This window comes from Phaseolus vulgaris, chromosome 11 (genome assembly GCF_051622355.1).
Source record: "Phaseolus vulgaris cultivar YP4 chromosome 11, ASM5162235v1, whole genome shotgun sequence".
NCBI lineage: Eukaryota > Viridiplantae > Streptophyta > Magnoliopsida > Fabales > Fabaceae > Phaseolus > Phaseolus vulgaris.
This window is the reverse complement of record NC_143508.1, coordinates 46,646,332-46,670,741: the sequence shown is the minus strand read 5'-3', so window position 1 is coordinate 46,670,741 and position 24,410 is coordinate 46,646,332. Positions and strand designations below refer to the sequence as shown.

The 24,410-nt window shown below is 34.4% G+C and overlaps 3 protein-coding genes across 3 annotated transcripts; 1 reads left to right on the top strand and 2 right to left on the bottom strand.

The window, feature by feature from the left end:
- The first annotated feature begins 739 nt into the window (after window positions 1-739).
- Window positions 740-18,909, top strand: LOC150023307 (uncharacterized). The gene is made up of 10 exons (XM_090297800.1): window positions 740-989; window positions 1,073-1,619; window positions 1,704-2,123; window positions 2,223-2,357; window positions 2,442-2,677; window positions 2,754-2,921; window positions 17,367-17,509; window positions 17,565-17,947; window positions 18,621-18,764; window positions 18,838-18,909. The coding sequence occupies exons 2-10, from the start codon at window positions 1,416-1,418 to the stop codon at window positions 18,907-18,909; spliced, it is 1,905 nt and encodes a 634-aa protein (XP_090153926.1). The 5' UTR covers window positions 740-989; window positions 1,073-1,415.
- Window positions 18,910-19,090: 181 nt separating this feature from the next.
- Window positions 19,091-20,385, bottom strand: LOC150023306 (uncharacterized). The gene is made up of 2 exons (XM_090297799.1): window positions 20,228-20,385; window positions 19,091-19,682 (listed from the first exon to the last, which is right to left on the bottom strand). Exons 1-2 carry the CDS (start codon window positions 20,383-20,385, stop codon window positions 19,091-19,093), a joined length of 750 nt encoding a protein of 249 aa, XP_090153925.1.
- A 103-nt stretch (window positions 20,386-20,488) lies between these two features.
- Window positions 20,489-21,199, bottom strand: LOC150023305 (uncharacterized). The gene has a single exon (XM_090297798.1). The coding sequence runs from the start codon at window positions 21,197-21,199 to the stop codon at window positions 20,489-20,491; it is 711 nt and encodes a 236-aa protein (XP_090153924.1).
- Window positions 21,200-24,410: the final 3,211 nt, after the last annotated feature.

Sequence of the window (24,410 nt, the reverse complement as noted above, 5' to 3'; positions counted from 1 at the left end):
GGTGTTCAAGGATTCAACGGCATCAGAGACCTTGACTTGGTTGGCTGCTGGATTGAAGTTTGATGTCATTTCATGTACAGCGTACGAAGTGAATAATTGTATATTTTACACGAAGTCCCTGGATGAAAAGAGTACAGTTCAAAATTCTGGTGTTACTCTTGAAGCCGAGTCAATGCAGTTTTCGACTTCGAAAGATACAAATCCAGTACTTGGATCAATGGCATACTATGGGTTTATAGAAGAGATATGAGAGATTGACTACACTAAGTTTTCCGTTCCAGTTTTCAAGTGTAAATGGGTTGATAATAAAAGTGGGGTTAAAATTGATGAATCAGGATTCACACTAGTGGACTTTCGAAAGATAGGGTATCGAGATGAGCCATTTATAATGGTTCAACAAGCATCTCAGGTTTTCTATGTGAAAGATCCTACGTCAGAACATTGGTATGTCGTTTTACACGGGAAAAAACAAGGGGAAGCCATAGATGATATTGAATATGGCGAAACTCGTTCATTCACACCAATGATAACTAATAAAGATGATGATGTACTTGATGATGTACATGCAACCCGTAAAGACCACAGTGAAGGAATTTACATATAAACATTCAACCCACATGCAACATGTAAATAAACATTTATAATTTTATGTATTATTTTTATATGATTTTAATTCGATGCACATTAACTCATGTTTGTTACCTAATTTTTTTAACAGAGACATGGATGACAACCAGACTCCAGTCAGACCTCGATCTGGGCGAGGTAGTAGAGGACCTACTAGATTGAAGCGTCTTGCATTGAGACGTGCTGCTGGTGAGAAGACACATGTTGACATTGACGTCAACACTGGAGTGGCTTTTGGTCCTAAGGCAGATGAGTTTATGAGCTATCTTGGAGTTGTTTCTCGTGAGAGGCTCTCCATTTTGATTAATTCATGGGATGAGGTTTCAGAGGTTGATCGGAACATGCTATGGGAGGATGTTCTGGTAAGCTTTACATTATTATTGTTATCATATAATGCTTTTTAATATTGATTAATTAATTTTAATTTCATGATGTTATTTTGCAGGCAAACTTTGACATTCCTGATGTGGAACCGCTTCGATCAAAGATATTATCCAATATCGCACTTAAATTTCGTACCTTTAAGTCAAGACTGACATCGAGATACATTTTTGGCGACCTTAAAGACGAAAATCCATGTTTAAAGTACCAACATATTGATGAAGAGACATGGCGTCTTTTTAGAGAAAGCCGTGAAAATGAGGCTTGGATGGTAAGTGAAGTAACTTTTTTGTTTATATAACATTAATAAGTTTATCTTATTTACTTCAGTTTGTTTATTTCAATTATGACAGGATCGTCGGAAGAAAGCTCAAGAGATAGCTTTGAAGAATCTTACCCCGCACGTTATGTCTCGTTCGGGGTATAGAAAACTTGAGCAAACACTGATGGTGGAAAATGAGAAATCTCAACAGGGGACGTATTCTGAGAATGTGGAAACAGGGGTCACTTCTCCTCCACCACCTTTTCGCCATGAAAAATGGAAGAGGGCCCGAATTAAAAAGTCCGGTGCACCAAGTTCCGAGCAATCCGGGGTTATAATCGAAAAAATTGTAAGTTATTTTTGTTATTTTCAATTTTTTTAAAGCATTAATTATATTAATGATTGAAAATATGATTTTTGTGTACTCTTGCAGGATTCCTTGGAATCCGACGGTACATTTGTTGCTGAAGGTCGTCACGATATCCTGGTTGAAGCAATTGGACGACCTGAACACTCTGGTCGTGTTCGTGCCGCTGGACAAGGGGTCGGAATTAAACTTTATTTTGGAGTTTCAGAACGACAGCCATCCTCCTCCTCCAAGAAGGAAACTCAAATGAAGACTAAGTTACGTGAAGAAATAATGGAGGAGATGAGAAAGGAGACTGATTTGATGTGGCTGGAGATGAAAAAGGAGAATGATCGAATGCGACAAGAGTTTCTATCGCAACAAGTTTGTGCTGAGCCGATTGAACCCCTTGTTAGTCCCACTCCCAAGAGCACAAAGGGGAGTTGTGCGGCTCCTCCAACATCAGGGGATGATATCAATGGGCAGACAGAGGATTGTGAGCTACTGGTAGTGGGCGGCAAACTTCCTCGGGTGGTGGCACTTGGAAAAGTCTATAAAAACGCCACCACCTTACATAACGTTCCTCTCTCCCCTGATGTGGCGAAGGTAACTGTTGAAAAAGTACGATTTTCTGATGCTCGTGTTCCACTACCTTCAGATGAGGTAACCACTGTGGCCGATGCATTTCAGACATTCGTTGCCTGGCCCAGAGAGCTCATTCGATCTATGCCCGAACCTCATGTAATAATTTCGTTTCATTATATTATTTTTTATTTATATTTATATATTACATATAATTTAATACAAATGTTGTTTATCTTGTAGGAACCTTTTCAGCCACCAACTCCGAAAAAGAAGCGTGAGGTTCCAGTTGACGATCCTATGGCTTCCCTACGTCTCATTGCTAGTCAGATTGGCAATGATCCTTTTCCAGTTCCGTGGGATAATACATTTTTTCAAATCAACACTGAACTGCCACTGATGATTTACAACACAGATTTATCAGAATTTATATCTGGGAACCAGGAGCTCAATATAAGTATAATTCAATTTTTTATGATGTAAGTATCTTTACCTATTATTCAATTTACTTTATGTTAAATTATTATTGATTATGCTTTAACTAAAAACTTGTAGGTTTTTGCATAGAGTCTGTATCACTGAGGGGAAGGAAAATATGTATGGATTCGTAGATCCTGCATATACTAATCCCGTTGGACCAAACTCAACTGAGACTCAAGCATACATCACTAACATCCTGGAAAAAGAGGGAAAACAAATTTATTTATGCCCTTACATTAATGAGTAAGTTTAATTATATGTCATCAATTATTATTATTTCATGTTTTAAATATTTACTAACTCTTTTCAATGATCATATAGGCATCATTGGCAGTTACTTGTCTTATCAATGGTTGATAAGACTGCTGTGTGGTTCTGTTCCCTACACAAGAAGATGCCCACAAAATTTAAGGATATCATTGATACGTAAGTATAGTATAAACTTAACTTTGTATATGTTACTAATTAACCATCTACTAACGAGGTTTTTTGTATTAACCAGTTCATGGCGTGGATATAACATCCTAAAAGGTCGATCCAGTTCAAATAATTTGAACTACATAAGAGTAAAGGTTTGTAATTTTTTTCTTTCTCTATTATCATTGTTTATCAATATACTAACATATTACTTTTTATTGAATTATATAGTGTAATAAACAACCAGGAAGCTATGAGTGTGGCTATTACATTATGCAATGGATGATTACCATTATAAGACTAGGTGTTAAAACTGGTTGGAAGGAGGTATATGTTAAATCATTTTTATAATTCTTGAACATATATATATCTAGAAACTAATTTATGTCAACTTTGCAATGCAGTTATTCACAGAAGAAACACCAATGAGTGAGGAAGGCATTTCATATGTTAGAGATTCTTGGTCCACATACTTCATTAATTTTTATAACTCTAGCATAAGTAAACAACATTAGTGGTTTTATTATATGTAATTTGATCACTTGTAAATGTACATTTTGATGATTTCAATTGGTTACTACATTTTTGTATTTGTCTGGCTGGGTTTAATCATTATGCAGGTTATTTAAATATATGGTTTCTGCACAAAACAGGATGTACCAAAAAAAAAAAACACTATTTACAAATGCGGTCATTTACCAAGACCGCATTTGTAAATAGTGAATTCGCATTTACAAATGCGGTCTTAGTAAATGACCGCATTTGTAAATAGTGATTTATGAATGCGGTTTTTACCAAGACCGCATTCATAAATCCTAAACCCCAAACCCACTCCCTAATTCAGAATAATATACAAATGCGGTTACCTAAAATGACCGCATTTGTAAATGTGATTTATGAATGCGGTCATAGGACCGCATTTGTAAATTCCAGATTTACAAATGCGTGTTGATCAAATGCGGTTCTATGACCGCATTTGTAAATTTAAAATAGCCGCATTTGTTTAACTTATCTGCACTAGTGAAGCTAAAGAAAGAAGCAACCTTATGGTGGTCATCTTTGCTACTGGAGAGAAAGTATCAATGTAGTCAATGTCTTTTGTTTGCCACTAACCTTGCTTTATACCTTTCAATTGTCCCATCAGCCTTATATTTTATTTTGAATACCAATTTGCAACCTATGGTAGCTTTGTTCTTAGGCAGACAGTCTCCTAAGTTTGATTTGACTCTAAAGCATATATCTCACATTGTATAGCTTTTCTCCAACAGTCATGTTTCACAACTTCAGAATAAGTGTTTGGCTTAACATGTGAAGAAAGAGACATAACAAAAGATTTGTAAGAAGGTGATAAATTGCTATAAGAAAAAACAGAATCCAAAGGATATTTAACTCTTGAAGATACACTGGAAACATTAAGATTACAATGATAATCCTTTAAATACTCAGGTGGTCTTTTTATTCTTGTGCTCATTCAGACAAATGGATCTGATTTAGAACTTTGTTCTATATCATGGTTTTCATTGAGATTTTGATCTATATGGGAACAATCTTATTCTAAAACCTTAATTTCTGACTCACAATTATTATCACTATTATTTTCAACATTATCACAAGGTGTATTATCACAAGGTGCAAGAATGGCTTGTGATGGCTGACTTAAAACAGATTGATCTTCAGCAAACAAAATTTGATCATTAATGTCAGAACTGTTAGTTTCATTGCTAGTATCTTGAACTCTTTGGTATGGAAAAACATGTTCATAAAAGACAACATCCATAGACACAAAAATTTCTCTTGATTGAATATTCAACAAAATATATCATTTTGTCCCCCTTTGAAAACCAATAAAAACACATTTTGATGCTCTTGGATCAAATTTTCTTCTATTTGTTGACAAAGTGCTAGCATAACATAAAGAACCAAACACCTTTAATCCATTAAAATCTGCATCAGTTTTGAAAAGCATTTCATGAGGAGAAGAATAGTTTAAAACAGGTGTGGGAAGCATGTTTATAATATGCGCAACATGTATCACAGAATATAACCAATAAATTTTGGGTAAATGAGATTGTATCATAAGAGCTCTTGCTACATCTAATAAATGACCATGTTTCCTTTCAACTATACTATTTTGTTGTGGAGTATTGACACATGATGTTTGATGTATTATTCCTTTACCGACAAAAAAATTGGTCATGACAAACTGACTTCCATTATCACTTCTTATTATTTTTATTGTTGTCTCAAACTATGTTTGAACAAAAATAACAAAATGTTCCAAAACCTTAACAACTTCATATTTTTGTTTCAAAAGAAAAATCCATGTGTATCTCGAATAGTCATCAACTATGGTCAAGAAATATTTATGACCATGAATTGATGGTATTGAGTATGATCCCCAAATATCTACATGAATCAAATCAAAACATTTTTTTGATTTAGATGTACTAATAGGAAAAGAAAGTCTTTTTTGCTTTGCAAAATGACAAACATCACAAACAAAATATTTGTTATATTTAACATAAGGAAATTTATTCTTGATAACATCAATACATTTATTTGAAATATGACCTAATCAAAAATGCCAAAGGGTTTCTAGATCACTAGCACTGACAATAACAATATTGATGATGTGTGTAGATTCAAGGGGTTTAATTTGAAATTTCTGGTAAGATGGGATCTTGAGTATATAAAGTCTATCTTGCATCTTAGCAGAACCAATTATTTTCAAGGAGTTTTTGTCTTGAATGTGATAACCATTAGAATCAAAGGTAAGAACACAAGATAGTCTATCAATCAATTTTGTCACTGAAAGAAGATTAAAAGTGAAGCAAGAAATATACAAAACATTGTTTATGACATGATTTTGATTGAGAAAAACACTTCCAGAATAATTGGCAATGACTTGATTTCCCTTTTGTAATTTGACATAAATAGGATCAATTTGATGATACGAAGTGAAGTAAGTTAAGATGAACAAATTGTTAGAATGGATGGCTTTAAACTAGAGGGGGGGTGAATTGTTTAAAGAAGATTTTCGCAAACTTTTAAAACAAGAATGAATTTATCTCAGGAAACAATTGATAAAAAATTCAGTTTATCAAAAAACATAAAGCAAAGCACAACACTGGAAAAACAATCGGTTGTTTTACCGAAACAATCGGTTGTTTATACCAGTTATCAAATACAAAACTGAATTTAAAGAGATAGGGATAGAGAGATTGCACACAGATGTTTATACTGGTTCACTCCAAATCCAGAGCTACATCCAGTCTTCTCAGAAACCCTGAGGAAATCCACTAAGCAATCACAACTTGATCACTTACACAACAACCAAGAGAATCACCTTGAACACCTCAAGACACACACTCTTCTTGGCCAACACACCAACACCAAGAACACACAGCCAATCTCAGCAAACACAGAAATGAAACTTGTTTCACAGAGTACAAGGATTAAACTTGTTACAAAAGATAATTTGAAATCAATACAAGCAGAATCCTATTCCACAACTTTGATCAATCACAAACTTTCAGCAATCTCAGCTCTTTGAAAAACTCAAAAACTCTTAGCAAAAACTTGTCAAAGATTAATTCTCAAATTTGTTTTTCTGAATTTATTCAAAGATGTAGTTTGTTATCAAATCTTAACAAACTCTTAAATTGCATTAAAAGATTGGTCAAAGCATTTAATGACTGGAGCGTAATCAGTTAAATCATTTAAAGCTCAATCAAAGATAAAACAGTTTTTCTGTTATGGTCCCAAAACAAACAATCGGTTATTTCTTCGAATCAATCAGTTGTTTTGGTTCTTAACAGTTCAACTATTTTAAAAATAGTTTTCAATCTTTTTCTCAAAACAAATAAGTATAAACAATCGGTTGTTTCGACAAAACAATCGGTTGTTTTAACTTAGTTTGAAAACATTTTACTTTCACAAATATTGAGATGCTTATGCTTTAGATTCGATCAAAGGGTGGATTACAATACTCAAACTACCCCAGAACTATACTAAACCAGCACAGCAACACCAAGCACAACCAAGGCTTCAACATCCTTCAAAGGGTTTGGATTCTTCAAAGCTTGAACACCACTTGGTTCAACACAAATGTGATCAGTAGCACCACTATCAATAATCCAAGAACTAAAAGAAGAAATAAAGTTATTACCAATTTGTGTTATCATGTTGGAAGGAATAACAAAGACTTGACTAGAAACATTGTCACTGGACTTGACCTGTTGTAAAAGAGCTAACAATGTTTGATATTGCTCAGGAGTAAAACCAATTTGTTGAGACTCCACTTCTAACTTTGAACCTTCATGATTATGCTCATTATTGTTAAAATTTGTATTGTGAAAGGCTGCATGACTCTGATGATGGTTCTGATTTTTAATTTTGAAATGAGGTGGAAAACCACGTTTTTTATAGCATGTATCAATGGTATGCCCTGTCTTTCCACAATAACTGCAAATTTTGGAAGTATATCCTCCTCCATAGCTTCCTCTTCCATATCCACAACCCATGTCATAGGTCATAACATTGTTATTATAACCTCCTTTGCTAGTAGCAATCATTGTCTTGGATTGATCACCAAAAACTTTCCTCTCTTGTTGTGTAATGAGAGAGTAAACTCTATTCAAGGATGAATTATCTGATGAACTAACATGGTAAGGTGAACAAAGATCTTGTGAGGGATCAACAACTTCACCCATAGATAAATGTAGCAACTAGAGCTCTAATTAGAGCTCTGATACCATATTACGAAATAGAACAGAGATGAATAAAAGAGAACAAAAGATGAACAAAAGAGTAAAAAGAAGGTAAAAGATGAGAAAGAATATCTCTCTTTTCTTGTTATTGAAATCAAAACAAATGGTTTGAATATATACAAGTAGTACACTCATTCTAGGTTTAACTAAAGAGGAAAATAATCAATAATTAAATACTAGAATCATAACACATAAAGACAAAATAAAGGTTATTCACCTCTATAAAGAGAAACAACTGATAATTAGAAAAGACACCCAATTAATATTAGGATCCTTCTATAACTCTGGTATCCGTATCCTTTAATACCTCGCCACAAGCAGGGGAGCAAATATTGATGAGACCCAGCTTGGAACAAATATTCTTAAAAGATTGAGGACTTATGTATCTCACTAATACCCGACCTGACATAACATTTTCTGTACAACAACTTTCTCAGTTTCTTGCTAAGCCTACAATTGATCACTATAATGCAGCGATTAGAATTCTCAGATATATCAAAGGGGCTCCAAGTCTTGGTCTATTTTTCTCTTCCACTACCTCTGTTCATCTGAAAGCCTTCTGTGATAGTGATTGGGGCACCTGTAGTGATTCAAGACAATCCAGTGACAAGTTTTAGTGTGTATCTTGGGAATTCTCTCATATCTTGGAAATCAAAGAAGCAAGAAACAATATCAAAGAGTTCTTGTGAAGCTGAATACAGGGCAATGACCACTGTTACATGTGAAATTCAATGGCTAACTTATCTTCTTCAAGATTTCAAAGTTCCTTTTGAGCAACCATCTCTTTTATACTGTGACAATGACTCAGCAAGATACATTGCAGCAAATCCAGTGTTTCATGAGCGTACAAAACATATAGAAATAGATTGTCACGTGGTCCGGGAAAAATTAAAGAAGGGTCTCATCCATTTGCTTCCCATTTCCACCACAGAGCAACTGGCTGATATTTATACCAAAGCTTTAAGTCCACTTCTTAATATGGTATCAAAGCCATTTCGAGCCTATCCTAGCAAGTGTTTGTTGGGCTTATCAGGCCACCCGCTATCGGGCCGTTATCGAACCACCCATAATATGTTATCCCACGCACGAGCTGTCATTTCGACGTGAGGGGGTGTGTTGGAGATCCCACATCGACTAGAGATTAGGACATTTCATTGTATATAAGTGGGTGAAAACCTCACCTCATAAGTCGGTTTTATGGGGTTGAGTTGGGATTAAAGTTCACTTTGTAATACATCTTGAAATGGCTTCAATATTCATCAACGCAGGTATCTCGCTTCATCTCTTTCCTGTTAGATGCTCAATAAGAAAACTTCATATGTCAACTTCATACACATTGTTCCTTGCTTGTTAGACGTTGTTCCTTTAACCATTTCTAGAAACATTAGAATTATCAATTGACATAATAATCATCATAATAAAGCATGGGCATCACTGAATAATACTTTTAATATCTTCGAATTATGGAGACCTTATATTCTCAAAATACTAATTGTAAACATATTTTCAAATTTTTTTCCAAGTTAACACAAGATTTAAAAGTTTGAACCATAATCATATTTTAATATGGAAATATTTTCATGAAATATGTTTCAAAAAACTCTTTAATATGATAAATATGTGTGTTATGTTTTTCCAAAAACATTCCAGTTAAAATAATGTTCATTCAAAAACTTTTCAATAAAAACTCAATTTTATTCCTTAATGCATAGTTGTATTAGAAATAGTTTATAATCAATATAAAAAGTGCATTTCATTATCAAAACATTAAAGCACATAATATTTCATATTTTTAATATCTTTGTTTTTCATTCTTAAATAAGAAAACTTTCCAAAATCATTCATTCATTTATCTTATTTGAAAACTCTATTTAGTATGAATTAATATCATCAAATAAGGTTAAAAAACATTAACAAAGTGATAAAAAGTGTTATAGAAATGTAAAAGTTAAGTATAAACACTTCTTGATATGATAAATCATCTGACGAGTAAAAGAAGAGATGATCGTTCGTCACGTGCAAGCTCCAATGATTGTCTAGTGTGTTTATTGGTGAGTTTTCCTCGTGCTTTTGAAGCATTTGCCTTAATGTAGCTTTAAAGACCATCTAACAAGATCGTTTACTCACATGTGAGATCATCTTACGCGTCTATTCACAATTGCACTTTCTAGCTAGTCAAGTTCCCACTTTGATTATTTTCTTTATAGCATATAAGCACTCAGAGATTGTCTATTACTAATATGAAGACTAGGTCATCTGGTATGTTTAAGATAACACTTCTTTTTTATTACTAACATGTAATGCATCAATATATCGTCCGATAAAATCTTTTATTTTGACCATGTGCCATTGAATCATCTAAACTTACACTCTAACATCTACACATAAGTGAGCTTCGTTATAAATCATAACACAAATTTTAACCATTAAACAATTCTTCGTTAGAAAGGAAACTTGTGCTTCCAGCTTTGTCGGGTCTTATATTTCCTTTAATAGTTTATTGGAACAAAATACAAATCAGGGAATAATTTAATTTACAATATAATTCGTAGGAATCACTGAAACAATATTTTTGAATTTCTTTTCATTACATAAACTTTTTATATTCAATTATTTCACAGTTAATTTTGTATTAAAAAACTTTTGAAGTTAACATTGATCAAAATGTTGAAGCGTAATTAGTTTTAACCTAGATATAATCTCATTAATTATATTTCAAAAAACATTTAATATAGAAACAATTCAAACTCTGGTTTTTGAAAGCTTTTACACCGATGTGCTATTTACCCAAGTCCATTAATCTTATTCGAAAATGATATTTTCTATAATTTAGAAATGTCAAATAAGAGAAAAACATAACATTTAAAAATAAGGAAAAAAAATAACTAATTTTTAAAAATAAAAGAAAAACAAAAAAATTAAAATAAAGAAAAAAATAATTAATTTTTTAAAATAAAAGAAAAACAACAAATATTTTAAACAAAGAAAAAATAAATATCTTTAAAAATAAAATAAAAACAAAAATATAGAAAAAAAAATAATAAAAGAAACTTAGGGTTTGAATGGACTCCATGATTCACAAGCCTATGTATCCTTCATCCTCATTAGGGTTAACTTTGGGACATAAAATGATCATGACACTACTAGACAAAGTATTCCATTCCTTGCAGAATCTTCTACAAATGTTGATACCAAATCAAATCTGACTCCATTGAATATAAAAGATAATGATAATTCCAAAAAAGAACAATTCTCATATCCTACTACTTATTCTAATGAGATTTATTTATCACTTAAACTTTAGTTTTGATCTTATTTTAATATGAGTCAAAGTTGTTTGTTTGACGGGTGATTACTCTCTTATTTTAATTACCCAAACACTTTGATATTTTAATTTCAAATTATAAAAGCCAAAAATCCCCAATACTTAGTGAGATAAACTTTAAATATTGAACAATGTGCAAAACTTTAATTGAGAAAATATTGGCATTGTAAAAATAATTTTGCATGAGAATTAAAGAAAAATAAAATAAATTAGTAAAAGAATTCAATTGATAAAATTGAGATTAAGCAACCCGACAAGGGAGAAACATGGATATGGTATTTGTAAAATATATAAAATCATAATGTTATTAAAGAAAATAACATACAATATTTTAAATTAATTGACATTTATGCAACATATAAGAGTCATTCATATCGATGTCTCAATTATGAAATTATTAAGAATATCTCCTAAACATTAATTCCTTAAATATTTAAAAAACATTCTTATCATTAAAAAGAGATGTTATATAACAATTGATATATTCTAATTTATGTCTAGTATCAAAAGATATAATTCTCATTTATGTCAAATTCTTATAAGTATTTTTTAGTTAAATCCAAGAATCAAGTTCACGAATAAAAATTCAAGCTTTAAACACAAGATCCATGAATCAAGTTCATGAATAAAAATTCAAGCTTTAAGCACAATCCAAGAATCAAGTTCATGAATAAAAATTCAAAGCTTTAAACACAAAATACAATAATCAAGTTCATGAATAAAATGACAATACCAATATCAAGGAAGAAAAAAATATCATATATCAATATTATCAGGATTCATCATAGTTTGAAAAGATTACATTCAATCCCAAAGAAATGAGTTAACCACTCATGGTGACCATTACATGCACCAAAGCAAAAGAAAGAGATCCATAATGTTTCTCCTTAACAGTTGATTCCTAGGGTTTCCTCCCTCCTCTTTCTTTCTGCCTTACGCTCTTATTTAACCTATTTGGACTTAACCTAAGTGGCATCTTTATTCATAACACATCTCTTTCTTCATCTTTCCTTAAATTCCTAAAAATAACAAAAAATTGAGAATAAATAATTCTATTAATCTCGTAACACCAAAATGTATTATTAAATTCTAAATTTTCAAATTAGTGTTGAGTCATAGCTTAATCAATAATTAAAATTAATAAATGTCTAAGTTTTTGCATAAAATTTCACTAAACAATGACACTTATTATAAATGCATTATCCAATGATTTTGATAGGATTCTCTAGGCAGCTTTATGGTGCAACTTTCAAGCTGCTTCAACAAATTGGCTAAGGAATTGCATAAGAAAACTGATATCTGGTCTAGTGTTGATTAAATACAACAGTCTTCCAATGACTCTTCGGTATGCAGTATTATCATGCACTAGTGTGTTTTTGATAAAATAATCTCTCATTTTTTCTTGACCATGGATGTTCTAGCTAGTTTGGTACTCAACATATCTGCATAAAAAAAAAATTTAATAACCTAAAGGGGTTGAGTACGCAAAGAAAACAGAGACCCAAAAAGGAAGAGAACGTTAAAAAGCTCCATCGTCTGATCTTCGTCTGACGCATTCTCTGTACGAACTTCGTTTGATATATATCTTTGTTTGACGAGTTCTTCGTCTTATGTGATGTTATTTCATCTTATGGTCTTTTATGCACAACGGTTCTTCCTTTTATTATTCACTTTGACTATATTCATTTCAAGAGTGAACATGAAGACTGGATCGTCTACACAACATTTACACGGTTTCGTCTAACAACCTTTTCTCTTGTTGTACCGTCTAGTGAGTCTTGCTCTTTTTCTTTTATTTTTTTCTAATCTTGTGATACACATGAATAAGCTTTGTCATATCATAATACACCTTATAGTGTTTGTTATCATCAAAACATGTAGACACTTAATCATGAAATTATCTAATGAGTATGGTTTCGTATATGACTCAACACCAACTAATTCCTAAACTTGAATAAACTCAATCATCTACAATTTAATTGAAATTAAAGATGGACTACTCTATTACATGGAATCTTTACTCCTATACCATGACAATATTTAAAATGTTTATTGTGAAAATAGAAACTCTGTTTAAAGTAATTCTTATTCCTTTTAAGTATAATCATTAACTATAACAACTCATTCAACCATACAAATAAAAAAAGTTATTCATTAATTCAATTTATATTTTGTGTATTTAAAAAGTATAAATTAATTTTATATTTTTAAAATTACCCAAATTATATATATATATATATATATATTCATGATTCACATTATATCGGCTTAATACTTTGACTCATAATTTACATATCACTTTCTTTTGAGAACGTATTCTAATTGTTTTTTTTAATAGAATTTGATGATAAAGTTTTAAAAAATAAAAAATAAATGAAGATCTAAGAATTTTTCTTGACAATAGTTAACAAATAATATTTATTGATCAAAATTTATTTTTCGCAATTGTGTTGAAATATGATTTCTTCTAACAATTTCTCACTCATATTACAAATTATAACTTTTTTTCACACTCTTGCATGCAAGTATTCATCACGTTCTTCACAAGATCATGAGAACCTGAAAAACAAGTAAAGTCAATGGTCAAAATCATAACAAAGTAAAGTCAATTATAAAAATTATGAAAAGAATAATTAATGAAATCAAATATAGAGAAAAAAATATAATAAAACCCTGAAAATAAGTAGATATTTTGAGAATGTACATACCGATGTTGATGGCAATGGACTTCATTAAGCGACAACTAGTAATACAATTATAAATAGGATCAGAGGATAGTTGACTACAGTGTGATTGACAATCTTCCATACATTTTGAATATAATTTAGGAAATGGTTGTTGAGGTTCACATTTGAATGCACACTTGACTTTGCATAAAACTCCATCAATTTTGCTATCTAATTCGGCTTGTGTAAAACTTAATAGAAACATGACCATAATTATAACTCCAAGAATTTTTATTTCAAATTTTCCCATCACTCTTCTCTAAATTCTTTCCAATGATCTAAAATTTGTATAAAATGCCAGATTTCTCTTGTGATAATTCAAGAAATCTAAACATGAATTTATAGAGAAAATATTGTAATATTTTTTTTTACTCTTTGAAAATATTTAATTAGTCAAATATACTTTAGTAAGAAAAAATATTAATATAATGTACATATTAATAATTTATTTACTATTTTCTTCTATAATTAATATTAATATATGTAACGAATGTAAAATTTTGACTAAATAGTTTTTTTTAAATATTAAAGCCGATTTAATGATATATATATATATATATATATTTACTTGTATTTATTTAACAAAAAAATCATAAGTGCATTATTAAAAAAATGTAACCAGTTTAAATGTGTCTTTTTATTATAAATTTAATAAAATAAGAAAAATAATACGGAAATACATAATTTATCTCTAATTATCTGGATGTATACTATATTTGGTAAATGTAATGCTTGATAGTTTTCAACCGTCAAATTTATCATAATATACATTAATTTTGTATTTTCAAAACATAAAACATTTATTAATTTCAATAAAATGTAACTATCATACAATAAAAGCTTCATATTGTGTGTATAATAATAATATAATAAAAATATTTATTTGAAATAACTTCTTTATTCTTTTAAATATAAATAACGGGTTATTAGAACATATTCCAAGCCTATACTTTAAATATGTAGTGATAATATTTATTAAGGATGATATGTTGATAATAATATATAATAATTTATGGTTTAATATTTATATTCAGTGATTTGACTATACGGTATATTTATTTTTTATGTATAATTTGTTTTGTTATAATACTATATTTTAAATTGTACGAGGTTTAGCATACTTTTTTATCCTTTATAATATTAAAATAAAACAGTTTAATAATTATTGATTTTAAAATGAAAATTTGGATTTAAAAAATATTGAATTTGAAAACAGATAAAGAATCCAAATTCTTACAATTTTACCCTTTACGCAACTACGTTTTCTCAAATTCAAATAATTATTTTTAATAAAAAAATTATCCACAGAATAAAAAAATTACAGACAACAAAATTAAAAGAAAGATATTTATTTTTGTTATTACTTTTAATAAAAATATTTGTTATAATTTAATAATATATTTTTATTTGAATAGTGATTATAACAACATGTATTTAGATGATTCATGTTTTAATAAAAATAATTAATTAATTAATTTAATAAAATAAATATTTGTATAATTTACTTTTATTTTAAAATTATTAAATATTTAATCTTTTAGAAATAACGGTTATATATATAATAGTAATTTTTACCTTTTAATATGTATAATTTATTCTTTAAACAAAAAACATATTGTTATAATTTAATAAATAAATTCATTTTCAAAAAATCTACTTAGTATAAATTGTAGACAAGCTTAAATATATTTGTTCTTGTCGGTTGACTTACTCGTCTGTTGACTTTGGTGACAAGCGCTAGTCCTTGTCTGTCTCTTCGAGAATTTGTTCTATCTCCTGTTGCTCTGGGACGCGGCTCCGTTGAAATAGAGAGGGTCCTATCTTTTGATTGCACTTTGACGATCAAGTCAGTAAAGGGCTTACTAGAATTTAAGAAGTATTCAGTTTCAATCTTAGAAACAACGTACCTTAACTTGGAGTCTCAAAACCCTTTTATAGCTTACCTTTTGTAACAACTTTCTATCACGAGAATTTAATCTCAACTGAAAGCATACTCAACAAGATAAACACATTCTATTCAGGGGTGCCTTCTCTCAAGGTTCTACAACATAAAAGAATCTTATCTCTAAGGGTTTACTGCCCAAACGGGACCCAATCACATGGCCCAACAGCCGAGTTGACCTGCATGTGCTATGCATCGAGATCCGACCACAGAGCACTGAGCCCAAAACACTCTGGTCCAGTACACAAGCCCCCAGGCTCAAGCTAAGCTTGCTTCAACGAAGATACTATTCGCGTGCTCTGGTGGCTTACGTGTCATTCTCACAATGGGAAAACGTGACACAACGCACAAAGCATTTCTGAGGTGATATCTCACCATATTTAATCCTAAACGCACACGTGACATTTTCATTAACGGTGGAAAGGCGTTGTTGCTTGCCATTCCTACATTTGTTTAAGTTAATGTTCGAAAGCCTTCTTCACTCACTGTTTCATTTCTCCTATATTTGTGAACCCTTCGCGCCTCTCTCAAATTCACTACGCCTCCTTCGCGAACCTGGGAAAACTCCTCTTCCTAAATCGCTCCCTGAAACAAGGTACTTCCTCTTATTCAACCCATTACTCTACTCCTGTATTTGCATGATGACCTGTTTGGAATATTTGTTGCGATCACACTACCTAAGCTACATCTTTTTTGGATTTATTCTTTCTTGCTTATGCTCGTCGTTATTTTTGTTGGTTATATGGTTTCACTTGAATCTGAAATTTATCCTTGCATGTGGGTTTCTTTGCCTGAATGTGTGTTTGAATTTGCTTGTGTTTGTATTTATAGATACTTTTTACGATGGATTACCAAACTCTGTACCCCTGGGCACCCAGAACCTATTAGAAGAAGTTTCGATATATATCTCTCACGAACAAATAGTGGCCTATATGAAATCAAACGCCAAAAAAAATGTCATTTTTTCAGAGAGAACAATAGAGCCCTTAGGGTAATCCCGTATAGAGAATATGAGCATGTGTTTGTTGTGACGAGTCCTCGGACCCTAAGGATCCCTTTTGTTATATAACTCTCACGAACATATACTGGCCTATATGAAATCAAACGCCAAAAAAAGTGTCATTTTAGCAGAAAGAACGATAGAGCCCTTAGGGTATTCCCGTGTAGAGAATATGAGCATGTGTTTGTTGTGACGAGTCCTCGGACCCTAAGGGTCCCTTTTGTTATTTTTATGCCACCGTCTTAAAAGAGATTCTTCTTCGTTTACCTTTATTCAATTTTGAAAAAGAACTCCTCATCAAGATCAACGTGCTCCTGCCCAGCTACATCGAAATAGTTGGGCATTTGTTCGGGAGTTTTCAATTCTTTGCACATAGTTTGGTCTTTTGCCATTTGTGGAAGTCTTCCTATATTTCTATGAGGCCAAACATCTAGGTTGTTAACTCTAGATTTCCTTTAATGGGGTGGGTGGGAGAGCATTGTTATCGCTTTTCCAACAATCTTACAAAGGCTTCAAGGGCAAATTCTTGAAGACACGCCCAACAAGAAGGACCCAACTCTTCTAGATGGGTTTCCTTTATATTGGATCAAGGAGATGATTGGCCTGGATCAACAAGAAGGATTTGGCAAAAAGGGCCAAGGAGATGAGGGAAGTTGCTTAAGCGCCCCTAGCCCGGGATCTCAAACTCAAAGCTCTTGCCGCAACAGTTCCAACCTCCACTGAAGACGACGAGGAGACCTATTATGGGCTAGTCTTTAAAAAGAGAAGGAAGACAACAATTGCCTCTTCCGAGCTCTCCACATCAGATAGGCGAGCTCTCTCTTACCATGCTCCTCCACCAAGACAATCAACACCACACTACATGGTAGTGGTGCAAGAAGACGAGGGCACGAGCTTCCAGGAAGAAAGGACTATGGGACCAAAGCTTGGACGCTCCCTCTTTTCTCGAGAAGGCCTTACTGCCCAACAAGGCCAAGGAGAAGTTGATGGGCCTCGACGAGGATCGCTTGGTTGGGGAGACCATGAGGCAACTGGGGTAAGCATTGGCTACAAGCTGCTTAGTTGCCTCCAAGCTGAAGGAGTGGAGAGGGTTAGCTAAGAAGAAGTCCTATGACGTTGCTGAGCTCTATCAACAAATAGGAAACCTTCAAGGAGAAATTCAGCGACAAAGCTTCATGAGGAACTCCAATAGTTAAGACAATCACAATAAGAAGCCAAGGCCCTCCTGACTGAGAAGTCCATGGAGGCCATAGGCCTATCTGAGGAGAAAGTAAAACTCTTGGTTGAGGTGGAGAGGTTAAAGGGAGAACTGGTTGAGGTGACATACCAATTTACACTTATGCTAGTTCATTTAAGCTTAAAGGACAACAAAATTAAAACTTCCATCAAGCACGAAAAATCACAATGCTTTGGAAATCTAACCTCGAGATGATCCCTACTCTCGGCTGCAAAGAACCTCTTTATTCGTATGAGCGCTCTTCAGCTACTCCAATAAGGAACACATACTCTGATCTTTCTAAATAGGGACTTCGATACTTAGAGATTCGCACTTGATTTCTTCTCCCTGTGTTAAGGATGACTTGTTTACAATCATGACACATCTGACTCGAGCGTTGGCTTACGCATCCAGTCGATTCCTAAACAATCATCTTCACTAAGAACATTTACCTTGAGTGTTGACTTACACACCTAGTTAACATTACCTTTGTTTAGAGCATCTGACTCGGGTGTTGGCTTATATGTCAAGTTAGCTCTTAAACTAGCACCTTCACAGTGCATTACTACCCTACGAGGTTAATCTCAACCTTCATGTGAAGAATGCCCGAGCTCGGGTGATTTCACCAACCCAAGGTGGGTCATATTACCTGCCCACAGATGAATTTTTTTCCCACAGAGCGCCTACTCAGGTATGCTAATCGAGTAAGGTCGTCTTATCTGTCTTTAGTCAAACAATCTTAACTACAGTTGATCGTGAATCAGGGTACCTGCACTAAGAATCTTACTGAGACAAGGTCGTCTTACCTTATAGTGCATGAGCAGTTTCACACATGACGCTTACTCGAATAATTTTACTGACAAGTTGTCTTATCGTGTGTTAACAAAAAATAATTCTAATGCATCATCTTTCAAGAACAAATTTCCATTGGGTGACCTCGTTAAAAAACACTCGTAAGGGAAAAATAGTGTCGCCTTAGTTACCACATTGTTCATAAAGAAAACATCAGCAAAACATCTAACTGAAATAAAATTTATGGTTTGCACCATTCCATGTTCGAGGTATAGCTCCTCCTTCGAGGGTTTCAAGCCTGTAGGCTCCGTTCCCAAGCACCTCCACCACATAGAATAAGTCGATCCACTTTGAAGACAATTTATTCTCCAACTGATAGGGGTGAGCCTTTTGCATCACCAAGTCAGCAACCCAGAACTGTTGAGGCTTCAACTTGGTCTTCTGCTTCAACTCGATCTGTCTCTTTAAAGCTTCAGACCTGATACGAGCTTGTTCACGCACCTCATCTAGTAGATTCAGGTTCACCATCCTCCCTTCATTAGATTTTTCTATCGCGAAGTTCTCTAATCGAGGTGAGCTTTCTTGGATCTCTACAGGTATCATGACATCTGACCCATATACCAAATTGAAGGGTGTTTCCTTTGTGGTGAATTGAGGAGTGGTGTGATAGGCCCAGAAAATTCGAGGAACCTCTTTTGGCCAGGTCCCCTTGGTTTTTTCCAACCTCCTCTTCAATCGTCCAAGCAAGACTCTGTTGCTAGAATCGACCTGACCATTCGTTTGAGGATGCTCCACAAAGGCAAACACCTGTTTGATACTGAGCTTTGTGCATAGCGTGCATAATTGCTAACTTGCAAACTAGGTACCATTATCCGAGACCAAGTGCCTTGGGATCTCGAAATGACAAACAATGTTTTTCCACACAAAGTGTTGCACCTTGTGGGCGGTTATCTGCGCAACTAGTTCAACTTCTATCCACTTGGTGAGTACTCAATAACCACCATGAGGTACTTTGTCTGACGAACTGCCAAAGGGAAAAGACCTAAGATGTCTATTTCCCGAGTATGGAAAGGTTAGGGGCTATGTATTGACCATAGCTCCTCAGGGGGCGCATGATCCCAATCAGCATGCTTTTGACATTGTTCGCACCGCGGTGCATATCTCATACAATCCTCTTTCATAGTTGGCCAATAATACCCAACTCGAACGACCTTCAGCGAGAGAGTTCTTTCTCACACATGGCTTCCACAGATTCCTTCATGGAGCTCTGCTATGATACGAGTACACTAATCCTCACTTAAACAAGTGAGGATGGGATGGGTATAACCATGACGAAACAACTTTCCATCCACAAGGATATACCTCCCCACATTCCTCTTAACCGCCTTCGCCTCTGCAGGTTCTGTTGGGTGCAAACCATCAGCTAGGTAGCGCTGATATGGTGTCATCCAGGTCTCTACCACGTCGACCTGCAGGACCTCCAATGACGCTTCTCCCAACAAGTCATAGGTGCTTATCATGGGCACCTTCAACGTCTCTTGTGTCAATGATCAGTGCCTCCTTCCTCGTTCCGAGGTGACCTCCAGGGTTTCTACCTGGTTGACTTCAAGGTCTCTTGAATGACTACCTTTGTCGACCTCCCTTCCTGGAACTCGCTAGCTTGGACAACAAGTCTGCTTGGGATTTTTGTTCTCTAGGGACATGCACCAACTCGAATATGGAGAAAGCGACCTTCAGAAACATGACACACTTGCGATACGAGATCAATTGTGGGTCTTTAGCCTGGTACTCACCTATGACCTGCCCAGTAACCATTAATGAGTCATTTACCAACAAGCTTCGAGCACCCAACTCCTTGGCCAACATCATTTTAGCTATCAAGGCTTCACACTTAGCCTGATTGTTGTTGGTTTTGAAAGCAAATCTCAAGGTCTGCTCGATTAACAACCCACTAGGTCCTTCCATAATGACCCCAACACCTCTACCTTGTTGGTTAGAGGATCCATCCACCGAGAGGACCCAGTGGAAGTCATTACCATTTGCCTGGGTAGCCTCAGATGATAGTTCTGCCATGAAATCAGCATATACTTGGCCTTTAATAGCCCCCCTGGTTTTGTATTGCACGTCAAACTCAGACTGTTTGACTGCCCAATGAACCATCTGACCTGCCATGTCAGGCTTCTGAAGGACCTTGCGGATAGGCAGATCGGTCATCACTATTACAGTGAAACGCTGGAAATAATGGTGGAGTCGTCGTGTTGCAAATACCACTGCCAAGGCGGCCTTTTCAATAGCATGATATCGTACCTTCATCCCTTGCAACACCTTTCTCATGAAGTAAATAGGCCTTTTACTTTATCCTTCTCCTGCACAATGACCGAGCTGATTGCTCGATCGGTGACTACGAAAAAAACACGAATGGGAGTACCTGGCAGCGGTTTACAAAGAACAGGCGGGTTGGCCAGATACTCCTTTAACCTGAAGAATGTGTCTTCACACTCGTGAGTCCACATGAAACGGCTATTCTTCTTCAGGCATTGAAAATAAGGGTACCCCTTATCTCCTCCAACTGATAAGAACCTAGACAAGGCGGCCATGCGCCCAGTCAGCTGTTGTACTTCCTTCACACTAGCAAAGATCCTCATCCCAATGATTGTTGCACACTTGTCCAGGTTCACTTCTATACCCTGTTATGTGAGCAGAAACCCAAGGAACTTCCCTGCTTCCACCCCAAACACACATTTCTTTGGGTTCAGCTTTAAATTATACTTGGCTATCGTGCTGAACAGCTCTTCCAAATCAACAATGTGTTGATCCTTTTCTTCTGAGGTGACGACCATATCGTCCACATACGCTTGTACATTTCGCCCAATCATTGGGCAAGGATCTTGTCCATCGACCTCTGATAGGTGACACCACCATTCTTGAGACCGAAAGGCATGACGTTGTAGCAATAGCTAGAGAGCTCGGCCATGAAGGCGGTCTTGCTCTCATCTCGGGGGTGCATGCAGATCTAATTGAGAATGCGTCTAGGAAACTCAGCAATCGACAACCTGAAGCGTTGTCCACCAAGGAGTCTATGATGGGTAATAGATAAGAATCCTTGGGACAGGCTTTATTCAGGTTTGTAAATTCGACGCACGTCCCCCACCTCCCATTGGTCTTTTGTACCAATATCACATTTGCTAACCACTCAGGGTATTGAATCTCTCTTATGTGGCTAGCCTTCAAGAGCTTCTGCGTCTCTCCCCTGATGATCTGACGCCTCTCCTCGTAAACTTTCTTCTTTTTCACACTACCGACCTGACCTTCTCATCCATAGTAAGCCTATGACACAAGAAGTTTGGGTCTATCCCGGGCATATCCACGGACGACCAAGCAAAAGCATTCATATGCCTCGATATTACTCATCTATCTTGTCTAGTAGCTCTCGACCAGTGACAAGCCGAGTTTGAACTTCTTACCTTCAATTTCTTTCTCCTGAACCTTACCAGCAGGTTTAGGTCGCCTCTCCCTGGAGACTTCAGTTTGCATGATCATTTCTAGCTCTTGTGCCTGAGCAATGATCGAACACACTCCCCTTTTGGTTCCTTTCCAGATATTCCTTAAAGAATCCATCCTTTACCAGGCCTTCTAACTGATAGCCCAGAGTTATACAATGTTCCACGTCATGCCCAAACCCCTTCTGGAACTCCCACCGGGTCTCCTTTCGTGGCCCCAAGTTCTTGTCAGATTTTGGGGGGAATCTCAACTTATCTGCCATCCCTGGCATGCTCAACAAATCCTTGTAAGTCATCCAGAACCTTGGTCAAAATGGCAGGTCTTCCTTTGCCTTTTTCCTGGGCTGGTTCTTTCTAACTGTGTAGGATGCTCGCCTTGTGTCTGACCTCTTCTCGATCGCGGCTTCGTGGATCCTTAGAGGTTGAGCTCGGCTACCTTCTTTGGGCTTGGTTTGCCCTGGGTATGTGCTGTCACACTTCATAGATACTGCTTCTTTTGCACTGATGTGAGCAACAGCTCTACGTCGTATCTCCCAAAACGTTCTTGCTTGATTTTTTATTAATGAGACATTGAACATTCATGCCATGATCCCCTGCCCAAAGGCGTGAACCATCAAGGCCTCGTCCTGGGTCTGGAGCTTCACTCTGAATGCCCCAAACCTGTTCAGAATCCAAAAGAGTTGAGAAGGATCATATCAGACAATCCAAATGTTGGCAACTCACATAAGATGTAAACCCCTTGGGAAACTCAAAGTAGATGCATACATTTGCAAGTATCAAATACACATGGAACTTATACATATTAGACGATGCAAGCATCTTCCAAGCATCAGAAAGAGAATGATAAATTGGGAAGTGTCCATGTTGAATCCTTTACATTCTTGAAATATTTTATGACATCGGGTTTATACTTTCCAAGTTTTATTTGGCATTTGTAAATTATAGAAAACATTATTTTCAAATAAGATTAATGGATTTGAATAAATAGTATATTAGTGTAAAAGCTTTTGAAAAATAGAGTTTGAATTGTTTCTATAACAATGGTTTTTTGAAATATAATTAATAAGATTATATGTAGGTTAAAACTAATTACGCTTCATCATTCTAAATCAATGTTAACTTGAAAAGTCTTTTAATACAAAATTAATTGTGGAATAATTGAATATAGAAAGTTTATATAATGAGAAGAAATTAAAAAATATTGTTTCAATGACTCCCATGAATTATATTGTTCATTGATATGTATTTCGTTCCCATAAACTTTTAAGGATATTGAAGACGCGCACAAAGTTGGAAGCATAGATACGGATACGGACACTGACACGACACAGATACAGACACGAAGATACGTATAATCTCTAAAATGTAGGACACGGGACACGGATCTATGTATTATATAATTTTAAATTATTTAAATTAAAAATAAATATTTATGTGCAAAAGTATGTTTCAGATTCTTTTGGGAGCAGGAAGATATTTTTCATGACTGGTTCAAAAAACTTTGTTCCTTATTTTTATAATCATAATAAAAATTTATACAATAAATTTGATTTTTTAGAAAATTATTGTATTTATACCTTTTAAAATTGTGTTTTAGAATCGTGCTATAATTTTTAAAAATCTAACAAATATTTTTTGAATTGAACACTTCACCGATAAGTGTCGTACGAGTGTTGACACCGATACGTGTGTCCGACACGGATATGCCATTTAAGATAAGTGTCCGAGCCTCATAGGCTGGAAGCATAAGTTTTCTTTCTAACAAATAACCGTTTAATGATTAAAATTAGTGTTATAATTTATGACAAAGCTCACTTATGTGTAGATGTTAGAGTGCAAGTTTAGATTATCCAATGGCACATGGTTAAAATAGATGATTTTATAAGACGATATATTGATGCACTACATGTTATACATTTCTTAAAGTATAAGACAATCCAAAAAGAAGTGTTATCTTGAACATATCAAGTGATAGAAAATCTCTAAGTTCTTATAAGTTATAAAGAAAATAATCAAAGTGGGAACTTGACTAGCTAGAAAGAGCA